The 23,106-nt window shown below is 35.7% G+C and overlaps 2 protein-coding genes across 7 annotated transcripts; both read left to right on the plus strand.

The window, feature by feature from the left end:
- Positions 1-1,700: 1,700 nt before the first annotated feature.
- On the plus strand, positions 1,701-11,228 carry m6pr (mannose-6-phosphate receptor (cation dependent)). Of its 2 annotated transcripts, none has more exons than XM_022673509.2 (7): positions 1,701-2,047; positions 3,415-3,592; positions 3,682-3,851; positions 4,031-4,140; positions 7,550-7,680; positions 8,023-8,149; positions 8,748-11,228. In XM_022673509.2, exons 2-7 carry the CDS (start codon positions 3,444-3,446, stop codon positions 8,868-8,870), a joined length of 810 nt encoding a protein of 269 aa, XP_022529230.1. In that variant the 5' UTR covers positions 1,701-2,047; positions 3,415-3,443; the 3' UTR covers positions 8,871-11,228. The 2 variants fall into 2 exon arrangements, with proteins under 2 accessions (XP_022529230.1, XP_007249872.2); XM_007249810.4 differs by having other exon boundaries at positions 3,428-3,592.
- A 1,579-nt stretch (positions 11,229-12,807) lies between these two features.
- casp2 (caspase 2, apoptosis-related cysteine peptidase) lies at positions 12,808-22,864 on the plus strand. 5 transcript variants are annotated; one of them, XM_022673507.2, is made up of 13 exons: positions 12,815-12,916; positions 13,408-13,475; positions 14,887-15,046; positions 15,286-15,435; positions 15,543-15,620; positions 16,873-16,945; positions 17,276-17,367; positions 17,482-17,661; positions 17,890-18,018; positions 18,860-18,950; positions 19,098-19,298; positions 19,840-19,949; positions 20,069-22,864. In XM_022673507.2, the coding sequence occupies exons 3-13, from the start codon at positions 14,894-14,896 to the stop codon at positions 20,201-20,203; spliced, it is 1,392 nt and encodes a 463-aa protein (XP_022529228.2). In that variant the 5' UTR covers positions 12,815-12,916; positions 13,408-13,475; positions 14,887-14,893; the 3' UTR covers positions 20,204-22,864. The 5 variants fall into 5 exon arrangements, with proteins under 5 accessions (XP_015461404.3, XP_007249869.3, XP_007249870.3 ...); XM_015605918.3 differs by having other exon boundaries at positions 12,808-13,475; positions 14,890-15,046; XM_007249807.4 differs by having other exon boundaries at positions 12,810-13,475; positions 19,098-19,292.
- Positions 22,865-23,106: the final 242 nt, after the last annotated feature.

Here is a 23,106-nt window from a genome sequence, read left to right on the forward strand (position 1 = left end):
TTTACCAGACTTTACCAGGTAAAAAATCTCAGGTTACAATTCTTACAGCATAGCATTATTGTTCCAGGTTAGCACTGTTAAAGATTCCAGTTAATAACAGTGCATCATATGGTATTTTGTACATCTAAACACAATGGAAATATGTCCACAAACAGAAGTTGGATAGAACTGTGAGTATGACTGATTCAATGACCCAAAAAGATGTGTCAATATACTGTATTAAACTATAAAACTTGGTTTGATTTACTACTACAATCTTGAATTTAGATCTCTTGTTGGTGAGGTTCTCCTGAATATTATGTGTGGGGGCGTTCCAGTTAAAATGTTCTACTGCTTAAAATTCTGATATTCAAGTTTAAATAGAATGCAATTTTTTTTTACTAAGAACTAAATCTATTTAATATGGTCGTATTTTTAACTACACTAAAACTAGAGACTGAAACCTGCAGGCCTATTCTAATGTATCCTATTTGTATTCATACTCTGTAATGACACATCAGGCTACAGCCATGTGTGACTAATCAGCTTTTAAATATAAAGTATTCAGGAGGTGTTAATGAGTGTTTATTGTTAGGTTGTTTGACACTTAACTTAGCCCATGCTAAACTGCAGGTATCCTAGATGAATACTTCTCAGGTGCTTCTTTCTTTTCAGAGACATAAAATGGCTCATTTATGTGGTCAAATGTTCTTAGTATGCAAATTCTAACTGCCTGATAACTGCTGTGATTTTTTAAAGCAAAACTGGGACTGAGATTAGCAGACATGATTAAGTGTAATCTCACTGTAGTCTGTAGTCTGATGTATCAGGCTGTCAGATCATTCACAGAAATTGTATATCTGAGATTGATCAGATGTACTCACAGTAGTTACACGTAAGAGGAATGCATGTAACTCACTCGTGAGACATGCAAGCTTTTCATGAACTGCACATGCCATATCGGTACAAGCTCTTTATTCCATGAGCTAATTTGCTTATATACAGTAACACAATTCAGATGCCAACTGTAGCGTAGTTCAGTGACAAGCTAAAATTCATTAACAAATGCATTTAAATGAACTTGCATCTGAACATCTTTCTTCCTGCTTTGTTGGTCATACATATATATATAAATATTATTTCATTTAAGACACATGAGCTGAAATTAATCAAAGAAATACATGAGTCATTTTAGACTAGTAGATACATTTAAATAACTAAGCCTTTTTTTCCCAAAATCTTTTTTGAATCGGTTAAGAAAAAATATATATAATTGTCAACTATTTAAATAAAACGGTCCATATGAAATATAAAATATTACACACAAGCTTCCAGTGCAATGGAAATAAAAAAGCTAATCAATATTTTAGGTAAAAAGGATTCATTTGCTTTATAGATTTTATAGTACAATATTAGAGTCTTCTTTTTTGTTACAGACAGAAAACAGCATTCTTACATTTTTCCATCACTAAGATAATTCTGGTTTGAAAGGGATAATATTAATATTAATATTAATAATAATAATAATTATTATTATTAAAGAACATATAATCTTCTTTTCTAAAGTTTCATTTTTAAATAGAGCACTTGTACTGTTACTGAAGTCTGGGTCTCTAGTACTTTATAACCTGCAGGTCTGAAGAATAATCACTTTTTACAGGGATCTGCCTACAGACTGTGGGAAACTCAAACTCCCATCAGCCCTCCGCCCTCAGTTCCGCTGTTTACCGGACGTCACATGAGCTAACGTTACTCGGTTAGTTTCGCTTCCGTCTTTAGGTTTGGAAAACTGGGGGAGAGAAGCGCTTTTATTTGGGGTCTGACTCGCTCCTGTAGTTCTGGATGTAAATGAGCGGGTTTCAGCTTCAGTTTGAGCTTTACTTGTGGATATTCCGGTGTTTTATTAGCTGAGTTAGCGAGACAGCTCGTGGCGCTGTAACTTCAGCTCCTCCTCCTCCTCTCCACAGCGTGTGTCTGACTTCTCCTCCTGCCTTTACACACACTTTAATAGCTGACTGTGTTTCTGCTGGACTTCATCACACACGCTGCTGCAGGACTACAGGGGAAGGTTTGCTTTTCCTCGTTATAATCCTGTATATATTCCTGCACCTCATGACGAAGTAAACTAATCCAGAGCTTGTCCTTATTATCTAGCTGCAGCTCTTACAGCTTTACTGGCTCTAAAGGAAAAGTTAGCTAAGAAATAGCACTATGCAGTTAGCTGTGTAGTCGGTTAGTAGCTACTTAACTCTAAGGCTAAGGCTGTTATAAACTGTGCAAAGCTGCCAATTGATCATAACCAGGCCTTGTTTGACTGTTTTAGAGTATTCTGTGTGAACTTCCGTATTAATGATGTCAAAACCTCGTGACTGGCTGGGTAGTAGGACTTGTAGCTTCAGCTCTGAAAAAAATTAAGAGACCACTTCAGTTTCTAAATCAGTTTCTCTGATTTCGCTATTTATGTGTATATATTTGAGCAAAATTAACATTGTTGTTTTTTTTTCTAAAAACTACTGACATTTCTCCAAAATTCCAAATACAAATATTATCATTTAGAGCATTTATTTGCAGAAAACGAGCAATGGCTAAGATGACAAAAAGATGCAGAGCTTTGAGAACTCAAATAATGCAAAGAGAACAAGTTCATTCAACAATATTCATAAAGTTTTAAGAGTTTAGAAATCAATATTTGGTGGAATAACTCTGGTTTTTAATCACATTTTTTATGCATCTTGACATGTTCTTCCACCAGTCTTACACACTGCTTTTGCATAACTTTATGCCACTCCTGGTGCAAACATTCAAGCAGTTAATTTTTGTTTAATGGCTTGTGATCATCCAGCTTCCTCTTGATTTGGTGTGTGACACATCACCATGGGCACTTTTGGAATAATTATACATTTAGTTAACTTAAAAGATTTAAGACTAATTATTAGTTTTTGTGCCTGCTTTATGTCATGTCAAAAAAAATATTTAATAATAAATAATACATAATTCAATTGAATATATATATTTCCTGTTGAACTGCACTCAGCGATGTCTTCCTCTGGTGGGAAGCATGTCTAAGGAAGTGAGATCTGTCAAACATCAAAATACAAATTATTTTCTAGAAAATGTGCATTAATCATATTGTATATTAAGTGTTGGTCAAACCTTTTGGTGGTATTGTGTGAGTCTGTGATTCAGTGTGTAATAAAATTTATAATGAGTTGAAAATCGATACAATTTGGAAAGGTGAGGTGTAAGGTTAACATGCATAGTTTTGGGACAAATAGTTGAAAATCTAAATTTCATTGATTTCAGCAACTTTTTAAACAGTTAAGATAATAAAAAAAAAAGAATAATAACAGAGTTTACTGATGTGTCAAATCTTTCCATACTTAAAATATTTACCCTCAATTGTAGAATGGACCACGTAATGAGCTGTAACTACAGTTTTTGTGTCCAGGTTTTTATTGGTGGCCATGTTGTTATCTTGGAGAGCAGTCATTCTTCTGGTCTTTTTGGCTTATGGAGGACAAGCAAGTAAGAACACCAAAAAGTGCCGGTTGTCAGTTGAAAACGCTCATGAAAGAAACACCCTTTCTCTCCTAGAGCCCCTTACCAATCAGAGGTAAATATTTCCCCATTGTTTTCAAATGAACAGTACATTATTTGCAATGTTTATCTTTAAACACCCACATTTTATTCTGCTTGAAACAGTTTTACTGGAAAGTACGTGAATGGAACGAGTAGCTACACGTACATCTTCAGGGTTTGTGATGATGTAGAAGGGAAACAAGGTGCAGGAGTCATACAGAAGGAGTTAAAGGATGGAAAACCTATAACAACGCTCATTGGGAGCTACAATGACACTCAAGCTATTAAAGGAAGTGAGTGTATTGTGGATTTTGTGTTTTTATATCTGCAACCCTAATCAAAATTTCTTTAGAACACTTTGCTGTTTAAAATTCATTTTAGGAACATGCTATGCTTTACCACAGAAATTTGTGTTGCATGAACTAAAGTTATGACCACAATAATATGAAAATCTATTTGTCTTTCTGCACAGGTGACTGGATTATGCTGATCTACAGGGGTGGAGAAAAATATGATACACACTGCTCAAAGGAGGAGAGAAAAGCCATCATCATGCTGTCCTGTAACAAATCTGCGGTTGTGGTGAGAGCTTGGTCTGATGTTGCTCACTTAAAGCAACACAGGAAGTGAATTTACCTCATTAGTGCCAAGTAAAACCAAGTATAATCTAGACTTCAGATAAATGCTTTTCCATGTTGTGCAAAGTTAATGTTACTAACAAGAAGCAAAAAAAAAACAGAATACTGGATTTTTAATGTTGATTTTTGTAAAATATGTCATCTTCAAAACTAAAAAAAATGGTACCCAGATACATAGTTCTAATCCTGAATCTGCTGTAATGTGAATATATTTGCAGAGATCTCAGTAGCTGAAGAATAGCTGAAAATTATAATTTTTTTCTTTCTTTAGGATTTGTTCTAAATTTAACTACTCGTTCCAATCATTGCAGCCGTGACTGCTTTTTGAGGCACCAGAACAGATGTTGGAGTGCCCTCCAAAATGTCTGGGGAAAAAAAAAGACTTTTTCCTTAAAAAACTGCTTCACAGATTCTGGAATGTTAGGCTACGCACACACAGCAGGTAGAAGTGGCCTAAATCAGATTTTTTGACCAAGTCTGATATTTAGTTTAGGCTGTTTGTCTTTTTACAGTTTTTCTCGGTCACTTTGGTGCATTTTTCACATCAGAATTGAATTTCTCAAAACCAGTTGTTCAATCTGCACATCATCTAGTCACTTGTGCAGATCACAGAAGCCATTTCTCATTTATTTTATACAAACAGCAAATGATTCTGTATAACTGTCTGCTTCCCAAATTAACAATTGATTTTGTTGTGTAGGTCACAATGCATTATACATTACTCTGCTGAACTGCCCTAACAACCTAAACACCTAGATATTAGTTCGTTGTAAAAGTCGGCATATTTAAAATAGTTTAGCCAGTTACCTTAGAAGCAGACTTTATACATTTCTAATGGATGGTAAATATCTTTAATATTTTAGGTAAATATCTTCTTGAACTGATAATTAGCACTCAGGTAAATCCTGATTTTTTTTCTAATGAAGGGGAGTGTGTGAAGCTTTAGATGAACCAATGATTAAGCAGTTTTCTAAAATGGCTCAAAGGTGCATCTCATAAACTGCATGGTAGGAGGGTAAGGGAAGCTATCTGTTGTGATGTGGATGAGAATATGTGGCCCAACAGACAGGAACAGTACAGAAAGACTGGACTGTAACTGTACATTGCTGCCTGTTTTCTAGGTTTACATTTCTGAAGATTTTCTTTCCTTTGTGCTATGTAATCTTTTGGCAGAAATTATTATTTTTTTCTTTTTTGGGGGGTTTTGTTACAATTATGTGGTCTGTCAATCAATTTCTGCACAAACAGTGAATACACAAATTTGAATTGTGTCCAATTTCTTGCAGTCAGGCTCCCACAAACAGTAATGTGTAACTTTGTGCTGTACCAAGAATTTTCAATCTGTCATCAAAACATTATTGAGAAAATCCTTACAGAGTAAATGGATACATGACCACATGACTAATCATTTTGAATGTCTTGTTCGAAATCTATGACATAAAGACGTGCCATTCTGATGACTCTGACACATTCACTGACATAAATATGCACGTTTGGGTCATGAACTAAGGATTTTGAGTGCAGTACGAGCATTAGCTGCTCATCTATTATGTCGTGCTGTTTGTACAAATGGTTTTAAGAAATGTCCACACTGTGGTGCAAATATTAATTCTGTTTTGAGAAATGCACTTAAGTGACTGAGAAAAACTGACATCTGTCTGGATGATTTGCAGCTTATAAGAGAAAGGCCTGCATGACAGAACAATGCTTTACATTAAGTTTTGTTTTAATCCTTGTCAGAATTTTCAGAACTATTAATGATTTCAGACTGCAGCTGAGCTTATTAAGAATTCACTTCAGCTCACTGAAAAGGACACATTATTCAGCCACAAACAGGTTTTATTATTTTACTTTCCATGTTTGGCCAATTCATTAAAAACACCGCCTGGCTGTGATACGAACCTTCTAATATCACTGGAAGAAACACAACAGCCCAAGTATACATGAGGTCTGTTATCTCCTCAAAAGCATTTTTCCTTCTGTCCTTCTGTAAATTTCCCTGAATTCTGATCTGGCTATTTGGAGTCACAATGCCGTGAAATCGGATATGTAGTTGATTTCGATATCATGGATTTCAATAAGCAAATCAGAATGTGTCAGAAAATGTCACATTCAGTGTATTTTAACAGCCACACAAACAACACGCCTGTGTCAAATGATGTGAAAGATCGGATTTGGGCCACATTCACATGCTGTGTTAACATAATGTACATAAAGTATTTGCATATTCCAAATTTTACAACATTGAAATGACATGACTTAACTTAATTTTCCTACACAGTCTAATTTTAGGGCACCATAATGGTTGGGATATTTGGCTCCACACACGTGTCCCATTGCTGTAATAGTGCAGCCATAAAATGCTATGCTTGCTTCTTTGTTTTCAAAAACCGTTGGAGTCTGGTCAAACACTTAGCGGTTCAACCAGTTTTCTAACCAGTATAGGGTATGATTTTGTCTGGATCAGCAGCTTTACAACCACGGTGAGCAACTTTGATAATCTGAAGTCAGTTTTCAGGAAAAAGCAGGTGTTTATCTGAATTTTTCAGACGAGAAGTAATGTAGGCTACAGTTCTTAATTTATTATTGCCTGAAACATAATATAGCCTCTTTGCTCACTTTGACAAGCTGTACAACCTGATCTGCTCTCAGGCAGCATTTAGGCTACACTGATCAACATGACCAGACTGAAGCTTGTTTTCCCTTTTTGTAATGCGCCTTTTACACTTAAGGATGATTTACATATTACAACTGTTGTATTTTGCTTTAATTTTGTAACTTACTGACTTCTAAACAATATAAAGAAGTATTAGCTTGCATGTAATATTGTAAGTATTATTATGACTGTGTGTACAACAAAAAAGACTGTGTGTGTGTGTGTGTGTGTGTGTGTGTGTTTATGTATTTATTTATTTACATGATGAGGCAATTTGTTAAAAAAAAAAAAACATAAATTTCTGCCATTGGAAATCTTGTACAAGGAGTGCCAGAATATGGGCAAAACAGATGGAATGATGGAATTGTTATAAGTGGACCAAATGTCATGATCTAAAACAAATGCTTAGTCCAAATAGTGCACATTTAATACAGCATGTCAACTGTCTCTCATTAAATGTCACTGCTCTCATTAATTTGTGTAGCACATTTAAGTTGTAGAAAAAAAAGCTTTGATAAAATAACATGATATTAGCTTGGTTGGTTAGGTAAGTTAGGTATTGTTGTATTACTTGACATAAAGAGCTGTAATTTGCAGCTTTAAGTAAAGCTGGTCTTCTAATTGGTAAGTATAGTCTCATGCTGTTTCTGTGCACCTTTTACTCATTCTGCATGTCTTGTTTGTCCAACTCTTTCAGCCAGAGCTGACTGTGGTCCTGGAACAAAGAGAAAGACTCCTTGACTGTTTTTACCTGTTTGAGCTGGACTCCAGTGCACTCTGTCCAGTTACCCCATCCCAATTGAGCGCGGGGTCCATTCTTCTGATTATGTGAGTTCCTTAAAAGTCCATTGTCAAAATCCTCATCTTGTCACCACAAACTATGCAGCATCTGAATGCATGTTATCTTAGTTAATAAAGATTTCTGTATGCATGCACATGCTTTAGAGAGATTAGCAACATGCAAATGAAGAGGAACAGAAATACATTTTTAAGCTTTCCTTGGTATGTCATACTTAACACAGCAATATATTGAGCAGAAAACACAATTCCACTTCATTGTCCTATTATCTTGAAAAGCAAGCAGAGATATTGTACAGCTGTTCCTATTAAAGGATCCACACTAAGTGCAGTATACATTTAATGTTTTATCATTTCTTTTTATATTTGCAGTGGCTTCTCCTGCTTGGCTGTGTACCTCATTGGTGGATTTCTCTATCAACGACTGGTGGTTGGAGCAAAAGGAGTTGAGCAATTTCCAAACTATGCCTTCTGGTCTGAGATAGGCAACTTATCAGCTGTAAGTCCATTTCACTTTCTGTCTTTCTAGAGGGGTTTCCATCCAAGATTTTTAAGATTTTTATGCGAGAGTGATGTAAAAATGTCAGAATATTGCATACAGCATGCACACAAACATGTTTTACGCTTATGCCAAACATTTTACCACTGTCCTAAACTCCGGATAAGTGGTCAGCTTGTGTAAAGCAATGGTGTTTCACTTATTATCAGTTTGTGTGGGCGTGATTGGAAATTCTAAAATGTGATATACGAGGTGTGTCTGAAAAAACAGCACTGTGCTGCTCTCCCAGAACTGTCTGCTATGTTTGCACTCCCAAACGGCGTAATGGATCTTGTCAGTGTGGCACAGAGATTTCAGCCTCTGTTACCTGGGCCACTGCTCATCCTGCCTTGTGTCTCTGAACTGTTTATCCATGATAACCATGATCCACCTCGCTGTAGTGAATGAAAACCTTTTCTCAACTATTTTGCTGTTTTCTTTTCTGCCAAAATGTCCTTACTGTGCATAAGTTTTGCAAAACATTGAATGAACAGCTTGTTTCTGTCTGTCTGACTGAAATGCATTAAATATTAATTGAGTTTGTTGTTCTCTTTCACAGGATGGATGTGACTTTGTATGCCGATCCCGTGGCAGGAGAGAGGAGTCGCCTGCTTACAGGGGTGTATCTACTGAACCATTAGAGGAGCCAGAGGAAAGGGATGACCACTTGCTTCCAATGTGACCTTGACAATCTGATCTAGTCAGGTAGAAATAGCCTAGGTTTGACTAAGTTTTGGCAGGGGATGTTAGGTATGTGTCAGACAAAACAAAATGACTTATCTTTAAGCATTCCTTATACTGCTCTATAAATCCCTTACAGACAGATGAATTTCAAATTACAATATCAGCTCAGAAAAGTTGGTTTCTCAAAATAAATTTTTATACATTCACAGTGTGAATGTACAGCCTGTGCTTAGATTATTTTCTAAGTAGGGTTTTGTTTATTGATTTTTCTTCATTCAGTTTAGCTCCAAAGAACATACAAATTATACATTTACTAGTGGCCTAAGTGGTTTTATTTAAGTACAGTAATGCATTTGATATTTATAATGAACTTATTGGGTCCTAGTACTGCCCCACTAGGTTTTCTTTGTTGTCTCATTAGGGGGTACCTCAGATCATTTGTTTTTTTTTTCTGTGTTCTGCTAAGGGAAAGATACATTTTACAAAGATTGTTTTAGGTTAAGGTTACTTTAGCATTCTGTTACTGCAACAATTAGAATGCAAATGCTAAACAGAAGCACAGAAATGGTTTGTTTTGCATTCAGCCTATTAGACCATATATATATATATATAGTTAAGTATAATGTTCTGTAGTATCAATGACTTGTTGTTATAAATGTTTTTGTAAGAATAACTCATTGTGGAGTGGAAGAGGGAATTAAATTTTGTTTGCTGAAGAATATATAGGTACTTTCGCTATAAACCTAAAGAAATATTTAATGATGGATACTGTATGCAGTAAACGGTGAACATTAATAAAAATGTGATAAGTATAATAGACTTTTTTTTCCATAAATGCATTTCAGCTAGTCTTGCGCTAAACAGCACGGTTAGTGAATGTTTCAGATAGACTGGCCTGTATGCTGATTGCAGTTGGTGAGTGAATATCTATTTAGTTTTGTTGAGTTCAGCTGCTGTCACTATTTAAAGGAAAACATGGTATCTGCTTAATGCACTGCAACTTGCGTCTGCACTGTGTTTATCACAGATGCACAGTGATAAACAATTTTTTTTGTTTATTTTTATTGTTTAGACTGGATATGAACTAATGGAAAATGCACTTCCAAAGTTGTTTGACAATTCATTTACATTTGCACTTGAAACAGACCTCTTTATGGGAGCTTCCTGAAACCCTGATGATATATTAATGGGAGTGTGACCAAAAAATCACCAATGTAGTTTTACATTGTCCAGAACAGGGATAACATCTTCTTCTGGACTAAAGTGTTCTTAGTAATGGTTAATTGTGAATTAAAAGCTGTGTAAACTGTGATGAATATGATCAGATAATATAATATATATAATATAATCAGATTAAGAAAAATAAACATTCAGGCATCCACAGGGTCCTTTGGGGTGTTATGGGGTCTATATAGAACTACTGCAGTTGGTAAAAGAAAATCTTATAAAACCCTTTAGTTTACCCAATGGTAAGGACTACACATATCAGCCATAACATTAACACCACATGCCTATTATTGAGTAGGTTTCCCTCTGTACTGCAACAACAAATCAGAATCTCATAATTGGTGTTCTGTGGTTGGGTGGGTCCTTCATCAATGATCATCAGTGAGCTTTAGGTGCTCATGACCCTGCCGCCATTTCACTGGTTGTCCACCATTTCACTGCTACCAGAATAAGCCCACAAGCCCTGTCTGTTGATTTTAAGTTTTGACCCAGTTATCCAGCCATCAAAATGCTGCTCTTGTAATAATGGCTATAATCTAAATATTTGCCCCTTTTTGTAGTCAACACATCAACTTTAAGAAGGACTAATCACATGCTGCCTAATATATCCCACCCTTGACAGATGCCACTATAGATGAAGGTAATATATGTTTACCTGTAAGTGGTGTTAATGTTCTGGCTGACTAGTGTATGTATGTGTATCAGTTCCCAACCCTTTTCCTGGAGGACCCTGAGCCCTGCTTTTCCTTCACCTATTTTCCTATTCCAGTACAACTGATCTAACTAATTTGTAAAATATCAAACCCTTCCTGAGTTAACATGCTGTTGCATTAAATGCTGCAAAATGTTCTCCAGAACCAGGACTGGGAATTGTACATGATTACAAACTACTGGAGCTTAGCTTTGGACCCTACTTCCTTCTGTGCTTACTACTGTGCTTAACCACAGAAATTACTTTTTGACATTTGAAAAAGTTGGCGCTCAAATCAGAGTTAAGACAGATATGAACTTCAGTTCTGTCAGCTCCGACTATATTTGCCCTTTCCTTTTGCTGTTTATTTTGTGTGGAAATAACAAGCTTTGTTTTTTCTTGTGATATGAAAATAGAAATAAATGCTTTTGATTGTTATCTGCTGTTTATGTGTCATTTATTAGTCTACCAACAGTTACAACCCAGGCAGTTTACTCCAGACTTTTTAGGGTATGTTCACACAGCAGGTAAAGTGTCCCAGATCCAAGGTTTTAATTTTGATTGTCTACTCTATCTTTTTAGTGTGACCTAAATCTGACATTAAATCTGACATTTGTCGCCACACACACACTTCAAGTGTCAGTTTTATCCTTGCCAGAATCACAGGGGTTATAGTGTTCATGCTCACTGAAGAAAAAACACATTATGTGACCTTGAATATTGATTTGTCTTCGGTTTCTGTTTTCATTTTTTCTTTGATTCTGAGGCCTCATCCTGTGACCGCATTTGGCTATTTCATTAGAAACTTCAAACCTCATTATATATTTGGAACAGAGACATTAGATGCACTAGATTCTATTCTGGTTGTTCTGACAGTCACATTGCTGCGAGTATAATTTATAATACATAGGATATGAAAAGTGGATATATTGAGGCAATGTCAATAAATATAAAAAAAATAATAATAATTTTGCAAGAACAGATAACGGTACAGTAGGTGCTACTCTTTAATCATACATTATATATATTTTTTTGCAAAATAAACTCTTCATATATTAAAGCATAAAATGCAATTCTGCATTTTCTTTCTAACCCTATTTATTTATGTCCAGCTTCGGAGTGCTACCATGTGGGAAGTCCTCTTCATCTGGACCAGAGTATGTTCAAATATGAGTTACACTGCAAAGGAACATTCTGAAAGGAGTTTTTGGTTATGTCAGCAAGGCTGAACACAACCACACTGGAAAACAGTGGGCTAAAGGGAATCCCCTCTTTATTATCAGTGATTTCATCACAAGCTTATTATAACATTATTAAAATCAAAGGAACACAGAATTCAGATTGTTTATATTTACCCTTCCACCTTAAATGCTGCTGTGGCAACACACAGGTCTCAGGCTAAATATATTTTTTATGGGCTTTGAATTTAACATCTTCCGCTTTTAAGGTGGAACAGACCATTCATATAAGAATGGTGTAGTATTATGTGGACTGTTTGTAATTCCTGCACAGCAAAAGTGATAATGTTTAAAACTCCTAAAGTCTTTTTGTGTGAATTTTTTACACTGCAGGACTATACATGTTATTGTGTGGTATGGGCTACATTAGCTGGTGTAATTTAATTTTTATTCTGCAGGACACTTTGTGTGAATTTTACAATGTTTATATTGTTTATGACCCCTGACTATAAAGGTTATTGTGTGGTATGTGCTACATTAGCTGTTGTAATTTAATTTTTACACTGCAGGACACTGTGTGTGAATTTTACAATGTTTATATTGTTTATGACCCCTGACTATAAAGGTTATTGTGTGATATGGGCTACATTAGCTGGTGTAGTTGAATTTTTACTCTGCAGGACACTTTGTGTGATTTTTTTCAATATTCATTTGGTAATTGTAATTGTATAGTACCCTGTACCCCGTCTCTGTAGTTTTGCTACATCTATTGAAAAGGTCGGACTGTACCAGTGCGCGGCGGTAACACCACACTGTACAGCGCGTCCACCCACAAGAAGAAGCAGCAGCAGCTCCTCATTCGCTGTTTGTTGGCGCGGAAGTTACTTGTGGAGAGCTCTGGGGCTGTCAATTATTCTTTTAAATTCTCGTTTTCTCCCTGTACTCCTGGTAAAAACGCCTGGGGACGGAGCTGTATGAATTATATTAATTCACAGGGCTGCAGACAGGATTTGGTGACTAGTTGTACGGGACTGTATGGCGTTATTAAGCCGAGCTGGTCGTTATGTTTTTAGCCTGGTTAGCTTAACTAGCTAGTTAACGCTAGCTGCTCTTTTAATCAGTCATACAGGGGCTAACTGCCAAGCGTGTGGGATAGTTAGCTAGCTAACATAGCTGGTAAACTAGTTAACTAACTTAGTTAGCCAGACAGTTTATTACAAAATTGAAACAGTCTACTGCCGATTGTGTGCCAGTTTCTCTACTCTTAATTTGTTATAATTTGGCTAGACTGTGCTGTAATATTATAAGCTAGCTAACCTAGTTAGTTCAGTTATCTTATTTAGGTAACGCTGTTGAGCTGAGTTAGCTAGATATATCCAGTCTGCTGCAGAAGACTGGGAAAACTGTTGGTGAAGTGTTGAGAGCTCCTCTGTCTGTAGGTCAACATTCAGCTGAAGTTTGAAGACAGCAACTTAATCTGGAAGTCCACTAGGAAACACCGACAACTGTAAGTTTGTTTAACTGCATAAGCGAGCTAGCTTTGTCATGCTAAAAAAAAACATTTTTAACTTTTCAACACCTGGATAAAACTTGTGAAATCATCTATTTTTAGTAAGTTATATATATATTATTTTTCTTTCTTGTGAAATGTTTGCTAAGCTAATAGCCTTATAGATAGATAGCTAACTTTACAGGCATTGTTCCTCTTTGTTGTTGTTGGATAACCTAGCGTATTAGCAATATAACTTCTTGCAAAAAGCATCACAACCAGCAGGCCTCTAGCTATAGATACTGTTAGCCAGTTAGGTAACTTCACAGTTCATAAAGCAATTTCAAACATTTCACATAGTAATATTTTGTAAATAATGTGCTTCATGTAGTTCATAAATACAGCTAAAATAAGTTTTCATTGGTCATGTGTCTGTTATGTACTTTTTTCTACCATATATATCATCTAAATACCGTTGCATACACAAGACCTTGCTGTTGTTGGGCTGATAAAATGTAGTCTGATCATTATCCAAGGCACAGTTAAAGACAAACACTTTCTGGCAAAACTAGTTAGTATGGATGCATCACAATATTCACAAAACCACATTTATTTGTCTTCATAAGAGCAAAGTTTTGGTGATTTGATCAAATTTCAGCCGCCTGGGCTGTTGACGTACAGTGTTCAGTGGGTAATTTAATTTATGCAATATATATGTCGAATTGTTTCATTATGTTTGTTTTTATTTACTTAATAATTTCATACATTCAGTTGTACCATGTTTGTCTTTTTATTAAACACACTTAGTTAACATCCACAGTGTAGGCTAGGCAAAAGTAAGGTAACTACTTATGTAATAACATAGGTATTCTTCTGTAGCATCAGTCACTTTCTTTGAAATGTTTCTTGAAGCTGCAAATAAGATTTCCTCAACTTTGGAATTCCTGCCTGCAAATGCGTTTCAGTTCATCAGTAATACTGGAACATATTGCATGCAGAGCCCTCTTTAGTTCATATCACAGAATTTTGGTAGAGTTAGAATCAGGACTTTGTCATTCCAAAACATAAATTCTAATTCTCAAGTATTTTTTAGTTTATGTATTTTTTGTACGCTTTTGTTTTATTGCAACTAAATACATAAAATATAATTACATTAGAAAAAACGTTCTTCATATTTACACATGCCCTGTGAGGCTTTGGGCCCTAAACAAATACATATGATGTTTTTAGCAATAAATTGCCTGATTTGAAAATTAATTAAATTAAATAAATAACCTACATTAAATAAATAACATAAATTAAATAAATAACAAAAAATCATTGAAGATGTTCTTGAATTGTGATGCTCTGTTACTTTTGTTCTGCTGCAGTCTAACATCTCATGTTGTTTTGTTCTCTCATGCACATATATATCTACACATGCGAACAGCAGCACCATGCTTGTGGAATGTGGAATGAAAGAGCGAGATAAGCTGGCACTGAAGAAGAACTCTGTGGCACTATGTAAAGAAATGGTGGTGGATGAACTACTTATCCAGTTTTTGCAGGCAGAGGATGTTCTCACAGAGGGCATGGCTGAAACCATTCTGGTAATAAGCATGTAACTAATGGTGCTGAATATGTCATATTGTGTTAGGAACTGTTTTATAGGAGCAAATAGTTACTATTCATTCAAAACAGTGTTTATTGTTTTGTGCTTTATCAAAGAAATTCAACTGCAGTTATTTTCATTGCTTTTTCAGTATAGTCACTTGTTTGACAGGGCAATATATCTGTTGACTGCACTGTAGTAGTAGTGTTTGACCTTGTCATGACTTGAATCTTGCAGGCGGAGCCTACGTCCCATAAACGAAGCTGGCGTTTGCTGTCACTGCTGCCTAAGCGAGGCCCCCAGGCCTTCAACAGCTTCTGCACGGCTCTTAAAGAGACAGAGCAGCAGCACCTCTGCACCCTGCTCATTAGGTTCAGGGAACGAGAGGTGAGTAAATGGCACCCACTGTAACAGGCTTCTCACTGGTTTACAGAGTTAGCAGTGCCAGAAGTAAAAGTTGTCATAACAGGAGTGTTGCACATGTGTGGTTGCAGAACAAACCCACAGAGATTGAGGGAGAAATGTCATTGGCACAGGACAACACACCTGCTAAGGACAGGGGAAACCAGGAGGTGAGGGTTATAGACACCTAAAAACCCACCCAAAGATGTAGAATTTAAGGAATTAAGTTCAGGAATAGTAAAGGAAGTCATGAATAGAAATAGGAAGTAAATATGATCTAGCTGGTGAATACGATCACATCTTATTGTAGTTTGACAAAGAGTTAAGTCAAACTAGTACTGCATTTGCCCAAATTGAGCAATTGGAATTACCATTGGGACACATCAATGCTTAGTTCTGTAGTTGGTATATAAAAAGGATCTGGAATGTTAGCAGAAAATTTCAGATCTAGATACTGTTGGTTGTTCGAGACCCTATAGTGATCTAATTGTTCCACAACGGGTGCAATTGGTCCAAACTGTATTTTTGGCATGTGCGACACAGATATATTGTCTGTGTAAACGACAAAAAGCACACTCAGTCTTACAATTTTACTTCCGATATTGGCCACTTTTGTGTGAGGTTCAAGTCTGATACAAATATGTTGGGTGACAGTGGAATTCAGCCAACCTTTACATAAGTTCAGCCTTTGCTGTGAATGTTTGCTGTGGAGGGCAGGTGACATGAAACATTGCTCTTTTGCAATGTTTGCAATGTATGTAATTTAAAGGAATATATTGGAAATTAAAAACGTGTGTGAATATCTTTAAAAAACATCAGGTTAGGTGAGCACTGTGCGATTGTAGCTATAGTTTTAGGTCAGGTAATTTCCTGCAACAGCTTGTACTTGTGCTTGTAGCCCAAGTTGAGGCTTTGTTTGTTCAGTAATTCAATTAATCATGGCTACTTTTGGAATAATATAGGACTAGTGTACAAGTTGTATTTCTCCCTGTTTCATAATGTTATTGAGAAACAAGTATGAAAATAGATAATGTTTGTTCCTCTCTAGTCTCTGGGTTAATTTGTAACCAGGGCTTTTACGTTAATAATCAGCACTCATAAAGGGAAAGCACTGATCTAGTGTCATTCTTTGCCCAGACTCTGAGATACTTAATAGTTGTGGAAATATAAACACCTGAATTCTTCGAATGCTGGAGTTGTAGTAGATTTGTCAGTATAGAGACTCTGAACACTTGCTTGCTTCTACACTTGTGGTGCCACACCCAAGCTACAGGCAGATTTCTTGGTGATCTTAAATGAGTCACTAAAATTCTCATAGTTGCAGAGTTGTAAACAGACAGAGAGACAATTTGTCTGTAACCAAGTGAACATTAGACCTATACTATGTTGCATTCATTTAATTTTGCTGTTTTTTGTTTGCAGAGATTTCCAGAACCTGTATTTCCACTCCCAACCCAGGAGTGTGCAGTACCTGCCAAAAGAGCTCGCACTCATGGTGAGTATTATTGTGTGTGTAACAATGTGAGGGATCTCTTCACAGACTTTTTTAGGGGTAAAATAGAGGTTTCTGGTTTAGGTGATAAAATATTGTTATACTTCCCACCTCTACTGTCAATCATATATATGTTTTAAATAATAGTATGACAACATACACACTGTAGTAAGTTGTTCATTGTGTGCTATTAAATATGTAACACCAAATTATTTTCTATTTTCTTTCTGTGAACAGAGAAAATATTTATTTTTGGGTAGAATTCTGTTTTAATTAAGTCACACTTACTCCAGCTGTGTGAGCAGAGTTAAATATTATTCTTTAAACTTTCAGAGTCTATGGAGATGTGTTTGGATGCAGACAGTCCTGTGACCACTGCTGTGCTGCCCTGCACACCTGAATTCTACATGTCCCACAGTGCGCAGGTACATACGTACACCCCAGGCTCATACTCACAAAGCTCCTCGCAGTAGGAGTGCTGATCTAATACCCGGTAACACACATACACAGACTGTAAATGTATCCTCCTGTTCCCTTAGGCCTACCAGATGTCCTCCAGTCCTCGGGGTCTTGCGTTAGTTGTGAGTAATGTGCGCTTTGAGCCGGAATTGTCAGAACTGGATACGCGAAGAGGAGGAGAGGTAGATGAGGAGGTGCTGAGAAGACTCTTTACAGAGCTGGACTTTACAGTCAGTCTACACAAAGACCTCACTGTCCAGGTATCTTTCCCGGTCCTTAAGAGTTTTAGTAATGAAAATATGCTTAGGCCATTGTTTGCCTTAAATTCGCTATTAACTTCTGTATTGTAGTTCAGGTTGAAGGTAGTTTGTAAATTTGTAATTGTTAACTATTATTGATTGTGTTAATATATTTGTTGATTAATCTGAAAAATTAGATAATTGCTTTGTTGCTTAAATTTTGTATAAATATCTTCCTCCCCCTTAAAGGCCATGCGGGACTGTATAGAGCAGTTTGCACGGCAGTCAGAGCATGCAGTGTGTGACTGTAGTGCTGTTTGTTTGCTGTCTCATGGAGTGGAGGGCTGCATCTACGGAACTGATGGCCAGCTACTGGAGGTAGCGCTTCTTCCTACATTCACTTTATATGGTCTACATTGTGTGCATATCTCAACCACAGCAATTATTGCTTTCTCCTCGCTCAAGCATAATTTTAGATCCAGAAGGTCCAGATTACTATAATTGAACATACACTGCACACTGTTGCTGTCCAATGAAAACAGGTATCTCCATATTTGTTGATTTTTAGTTTACTTTATAATTTGAACACACCAACTAAGTTTTTAAATGAGTGGACCAACAAAATTCTATTTTGACATTGACTTCTACAGAGTAAATGAGAAGGTTTTTTTTCTCTACTGTAAAGTTGCTTTGGAGATACATGTTTATTGGGCAGAGACAATATATTAGACATACAGATTATACACTATCATCAAGTATAAATCACACATCATCATTAACATTATGCTCAGTATCACACATGTATCTAAACACTTATATCAGATAACATTGTTTTATGCACATTTTAAGCAGTTGGTTGTGGGTGCTCTGGTTCACTTTGTGAGGAGTTTCCGCAGGGTGTGCCAGTTTCCTCTCATGTGAATGGGTTAAGTAGTATCCTATGATTCAAAGAAGCTCTGAACACGTGACCCTGAACAGGAACAAGCTGGAAAAAAGATGAACAGATCATTATTAAATTTCAAATACCAAAATACCTTATATTAAATATCTGAGTTTCTCAAGAGTTCACTCCTCAATCAACCACTGAGTAAAAATACTCTTGTGTTGTCATGTAAAATTATTGCTAAACACATTAAGAACCTTCTTTTTCCTCTCTCTCTCTCTCTCTCTCTCTCTCTCTCTCTCTTTTTCTTTCTTTCTTTCTCTGTCCTTTTTGCAGTTGGACTGGGTGTTTGAAATGTTTGATAACGCACGCTGCCCTCTGCTTCAGAACAAGCCAAAAATGTTCTTCATTCAGGCATGTAGAGGAGGTTGGTGTGCATATATTGGGCATTGATCGTCTCTGTATTTAGTTTTATGACTAAGTATGCTATGTGTCTTATGAAACTATCTAATAAAAGCTTTTCTCAGTCATAAGTAGCATGCTATCTTCTCAACCTGATCATTTCCTATTTTAGAGGAGATGGACAGTGGTGTGGACCAGATAGATGGCGACGATGGCAAGGAGCCTGCAGGCTGTGAGCACAGGGATGCGGGGAGAGAGGAGAAGACTGAAAGACAAAGTGAAGCAGGGGACGAAAGAGAGCGTGAGAGACTGCGAGTGAAACTGCCTCAGAGATCGGATATGATCTGCGGATTTGCCTCTCTCAAAGGTTTCAGTGTGTATCCACTTAGTCTTTGTGAGAGTGTATAGAACAATTGTAGTTTTATAGATAATATTTGCTTTGTTGTAAATGAATAAAGCCCTATTGTACCTGGGGAGATGGAGCAGTGTATTTTTACTACAGGATTTGTTTAGTAAAACATATGAATGATTCAAACAAGATTTGAAATTAATGCAAACCTGTCTGATATGGCAGTGGCAACTTGATTTATGCTGTTCTTTCTACTCCAAAAAAGTGAAAATTAATGTAACATGAAAAATGCTAAAACTAAACTAAAAAAATATAAAACAGAATTTTTATGGCTTTGAGGTAAAAGGCTTCTGAATCATCTGATGCTCAGTTCGTAATAAATGACTGGCAAAGTGCATTCATTCAGAACTAAAATAGCTGAGAAACTATGGTAACAATTACATTACTCCACCTCCTCAGGTAAATCTAATCCTACGTGTTAAAATAATCCAATTCTAGTTAACTACTGAACGTGTCTACATGCTTTTTTTATAGTAATATATGTGCTGTATGTGTTAAACCTCAGGCACTGCTGCAATGAGAAACACGAAGAAAGGCTCCTGGTTCATTCAGGAGATCAACACAGCTCTGCGACTGAGAGCCAGAGACACACACTTATCGGATATACTGGTGCAGGTAATAAACACAGTGTAGACTTTGTAGGCTGACCAACTCATGCAAGAAATGGAAACGTTTTCTTTTTATGTGTTTTTGTTACATTGCTTTTTCATTGTTACATCTTTTTCCTTCACTAGGTGAACGGACGAATCAAGGAGAGGGAAGGTTACGCCCCAGGTTCTGCTCACCATCGCTGTAAAGAGATGTCTGAATTCACCAGCTCTCTGTGCAAAGACTTCTACCTCTTCCCCAAGTACTGCCCAAACAGTTAAACACAAACTTGCCTTGATGTAAAAGAACTTCCTTACACAAACATTCCGAATCTACCAGCTTTGAAAAATGATTCCTTACGCAGCATCAACACACAATTCTGTACATTAAACATGGTGTTGTGTTCTGCTAACAGCTGGGCCAAATATAGGATTATAGACATTTCTTTTCCCATATGTTTTCCACTCCTTAACACATTCACTATACCAGCGCTAAGCATTGTGTGTTTTTTTCACACATTTTTAAAACATGTTTTCATTTGTGAATGTATATATAATCACTGCCACACAAATACCTTGTATCTCCATTTAAGTTGTTTGACACTGGCAGCTGTAAATCAGGCAGCTGTATTTTACGTTATATCAGAATTTCACGATGATTGAATTAGTAGACATGAACCAAAATAACTTTAAATGAACTATTTTTATGTTGATTACCATTTATCATTAACAAGGTTTTGCTCTTCTCCTGTAAAGCTGGAGATACAAGATTTTTGTGTGGTCTGTTTTAACTATAGTCAGTATACAGGTGGATGAAACTACACAGGTGTTTTTAAATGTATCTTAGTGTGTTTTGTTACCTGGCCTTGTCTTTTTCCAAACCAGTCAGTTTTTATAAATTCCAGTTCTAGGCTGTTTTCCACAGAGATCTATTTTTGTCACTTTTGTAGCGTATGAACTCTTGTATAGATTTTTTTATCTTCTTTTATCAGTTCATATTTTACTTTATTTTTTTTTATTTTATTTTTTTACATTTCACTTTTTATTTTATTTTCCTGCCATACTGCATACATGATTTGTCTCATTTCATACTTCACAGTTTGTAATTCTTAGCTTTGCAGAGTCTGCAAAACTGACTGTACAAATGCCTGCCTTAGTGTTATAACAACTATTTAGTATTTGTTTTAACAATCCAATTCCTAAATCTTAGGATTAGTTAAGGTGTAAACAGTTAAAACAATGAATGATTCAGGTGGAAAATATCCAAGTATATTGTAATCAGCAATAGGAAAACTGTCAAATTGTTTTTTTTTATTGCATTATCCTTTGCTCTAAATTGCTTTTCATAATTTTTATTTCAGCTTTTTGTAACCTGACAAATTTTTAGTTACGTTCCACAAGTAAATAAGCTTTCTTGTTTGTTTTCTTCCCTCTTTTTTATTTCTCTTTATTCTGCATCGGTTCTCCTCCAGGAGGCAGTATTGGCTTGATAGTGGCCCTCAAAACATTTTTACTCACTTCCTCATCTTACTGTAAAGCAGTTAAGGCTGATTTAAACACTTTTTAAAAATTAACAGTTTCTGTAAATATGCCTCCCTGCCACTTTTCTGTATAAAACATTTGCATAGGTTTTTATGGTCAGTACATTAATGAATTTAAAGTGTAGCTCTCTCTGGCTCCATATAATGCAGGCAAACAGTGTACAGTAACAGTGAAAGAGTTTTCAGCAGCTTTAAGATGCATCTTAATTTGCACATTTGTTTCTTTGTTATTCTTTATGAATTTGACCAAATCAGAACATTTCAGTTTGCCGGTCTGTCTTTGCTGAGGCATGTATAGTATTCCAGGGGTCACAACCTTTGACACCTCACAGCCCTCTGACACTCTCCCGCACACTCAACATTTCATTTCACCATTATCATTAACACATCATTTTTCATTGTCATATAAAGTCACTGAGTATTTTGATGCTGAAGCTCCTAAAACATTATTATTATTATTATTATTATTATTATTATTATTATTATTATTATTATTATTATTATTATTATTATTATTATTGCAGAAACAATGTTAACATGGCATCATAATTATTATACAGTGCATACATATATATTTATATGGAATTACGCATTCAGTTTTCTTTTTCTAAACATGATTGAACAAAAGTAATTGACTTATTGCAAGTATTTTGTAGATTGACATGCAGGTTCCAATATCATATACATATTAATTATATGCAGATTTTTGTGCCAACCTGGATGATATATACAAATATATATTAATTTGTGTAGATGGGTGCTGGGTAACACGTAAAATATATACATTTTTCAAGTATTGAGTAATATTTCTATTTAAGTAATAGTTATATTTAATATACCAATACATTATTTTTGGAATCTATGTATAATTTTAAATGTCTAACCTTAACCTTAGATCTAAAGAATGAACTGTTGTACTGTGGACTCAGTAAAATTGCTCAGTAATTTTGCCCTCAAGTGTTGATGTGTATTGAGAGTCCATTCTCTCACTGCCTCTATTGCATTCTTTAATCCCTACAATGTACATGAAGTTATGTGCCAAATGTTTATATAAACCTTAAAGTAATTATTGAATAATTACATTAAAAATCACTATTAAAAGGATATAATTATACAGAGAGTACTGATGAGGATATGATCTGTGTGTAATTTTGGTCTAAGTGAATCTGTTTGATAATTGGTGCTGTTTATGTTGTTTTTTTTTTTGTTTTTTTTTACACATATGCTTAAAACATCTCGTCTGATCTGATCTTGTCAGTTTTCTCAATGGATGATCTGTTCTGTTCACAGGTGTTTTCACATACAGCTCCGGAGAAAAATTAAGAGACTTAAAAATGATCAGTTTTTTCGTATTATACTATTTATAGATATATGTTTGAGTAAAATGAACTTTGTTTTTTTATTCTCTAAACCTTTCATTTATTTCTATTAAATAAGAAACGGTCAAAATAGCAAAAATGATGCAGTGTTTACAAGTTCATAATAAAAAAAAATATATAAAAGTAATACTAATGTGTGTAATACACAGAGAGTACAAAGCCCTCAATTCAGCCTGGCTCTTTTTTAATTTGCACTGATGAAGGGCTTTTTTTCCAGGAGCCTGTTTCATTCAAACTATTCTTTCAGTGCACTTTCCTCCAGCTG

The sequence above is a fragment of the Astyanax mexicanus genome, chromosome 6 (genome assembly GCF_023375975.1).
Source record: "Astyanax mexicanus isolate ESR-SI-001 chromosome 6, AstMex3_surface, whole genome shotgun sequence".
Lineage (NCBI taxonomy): Eukaryota > Metazoa > Chordata > Actinopteri > Characiformes > Acestrorhamphidae > Astyanax > Astyanax mexicanus.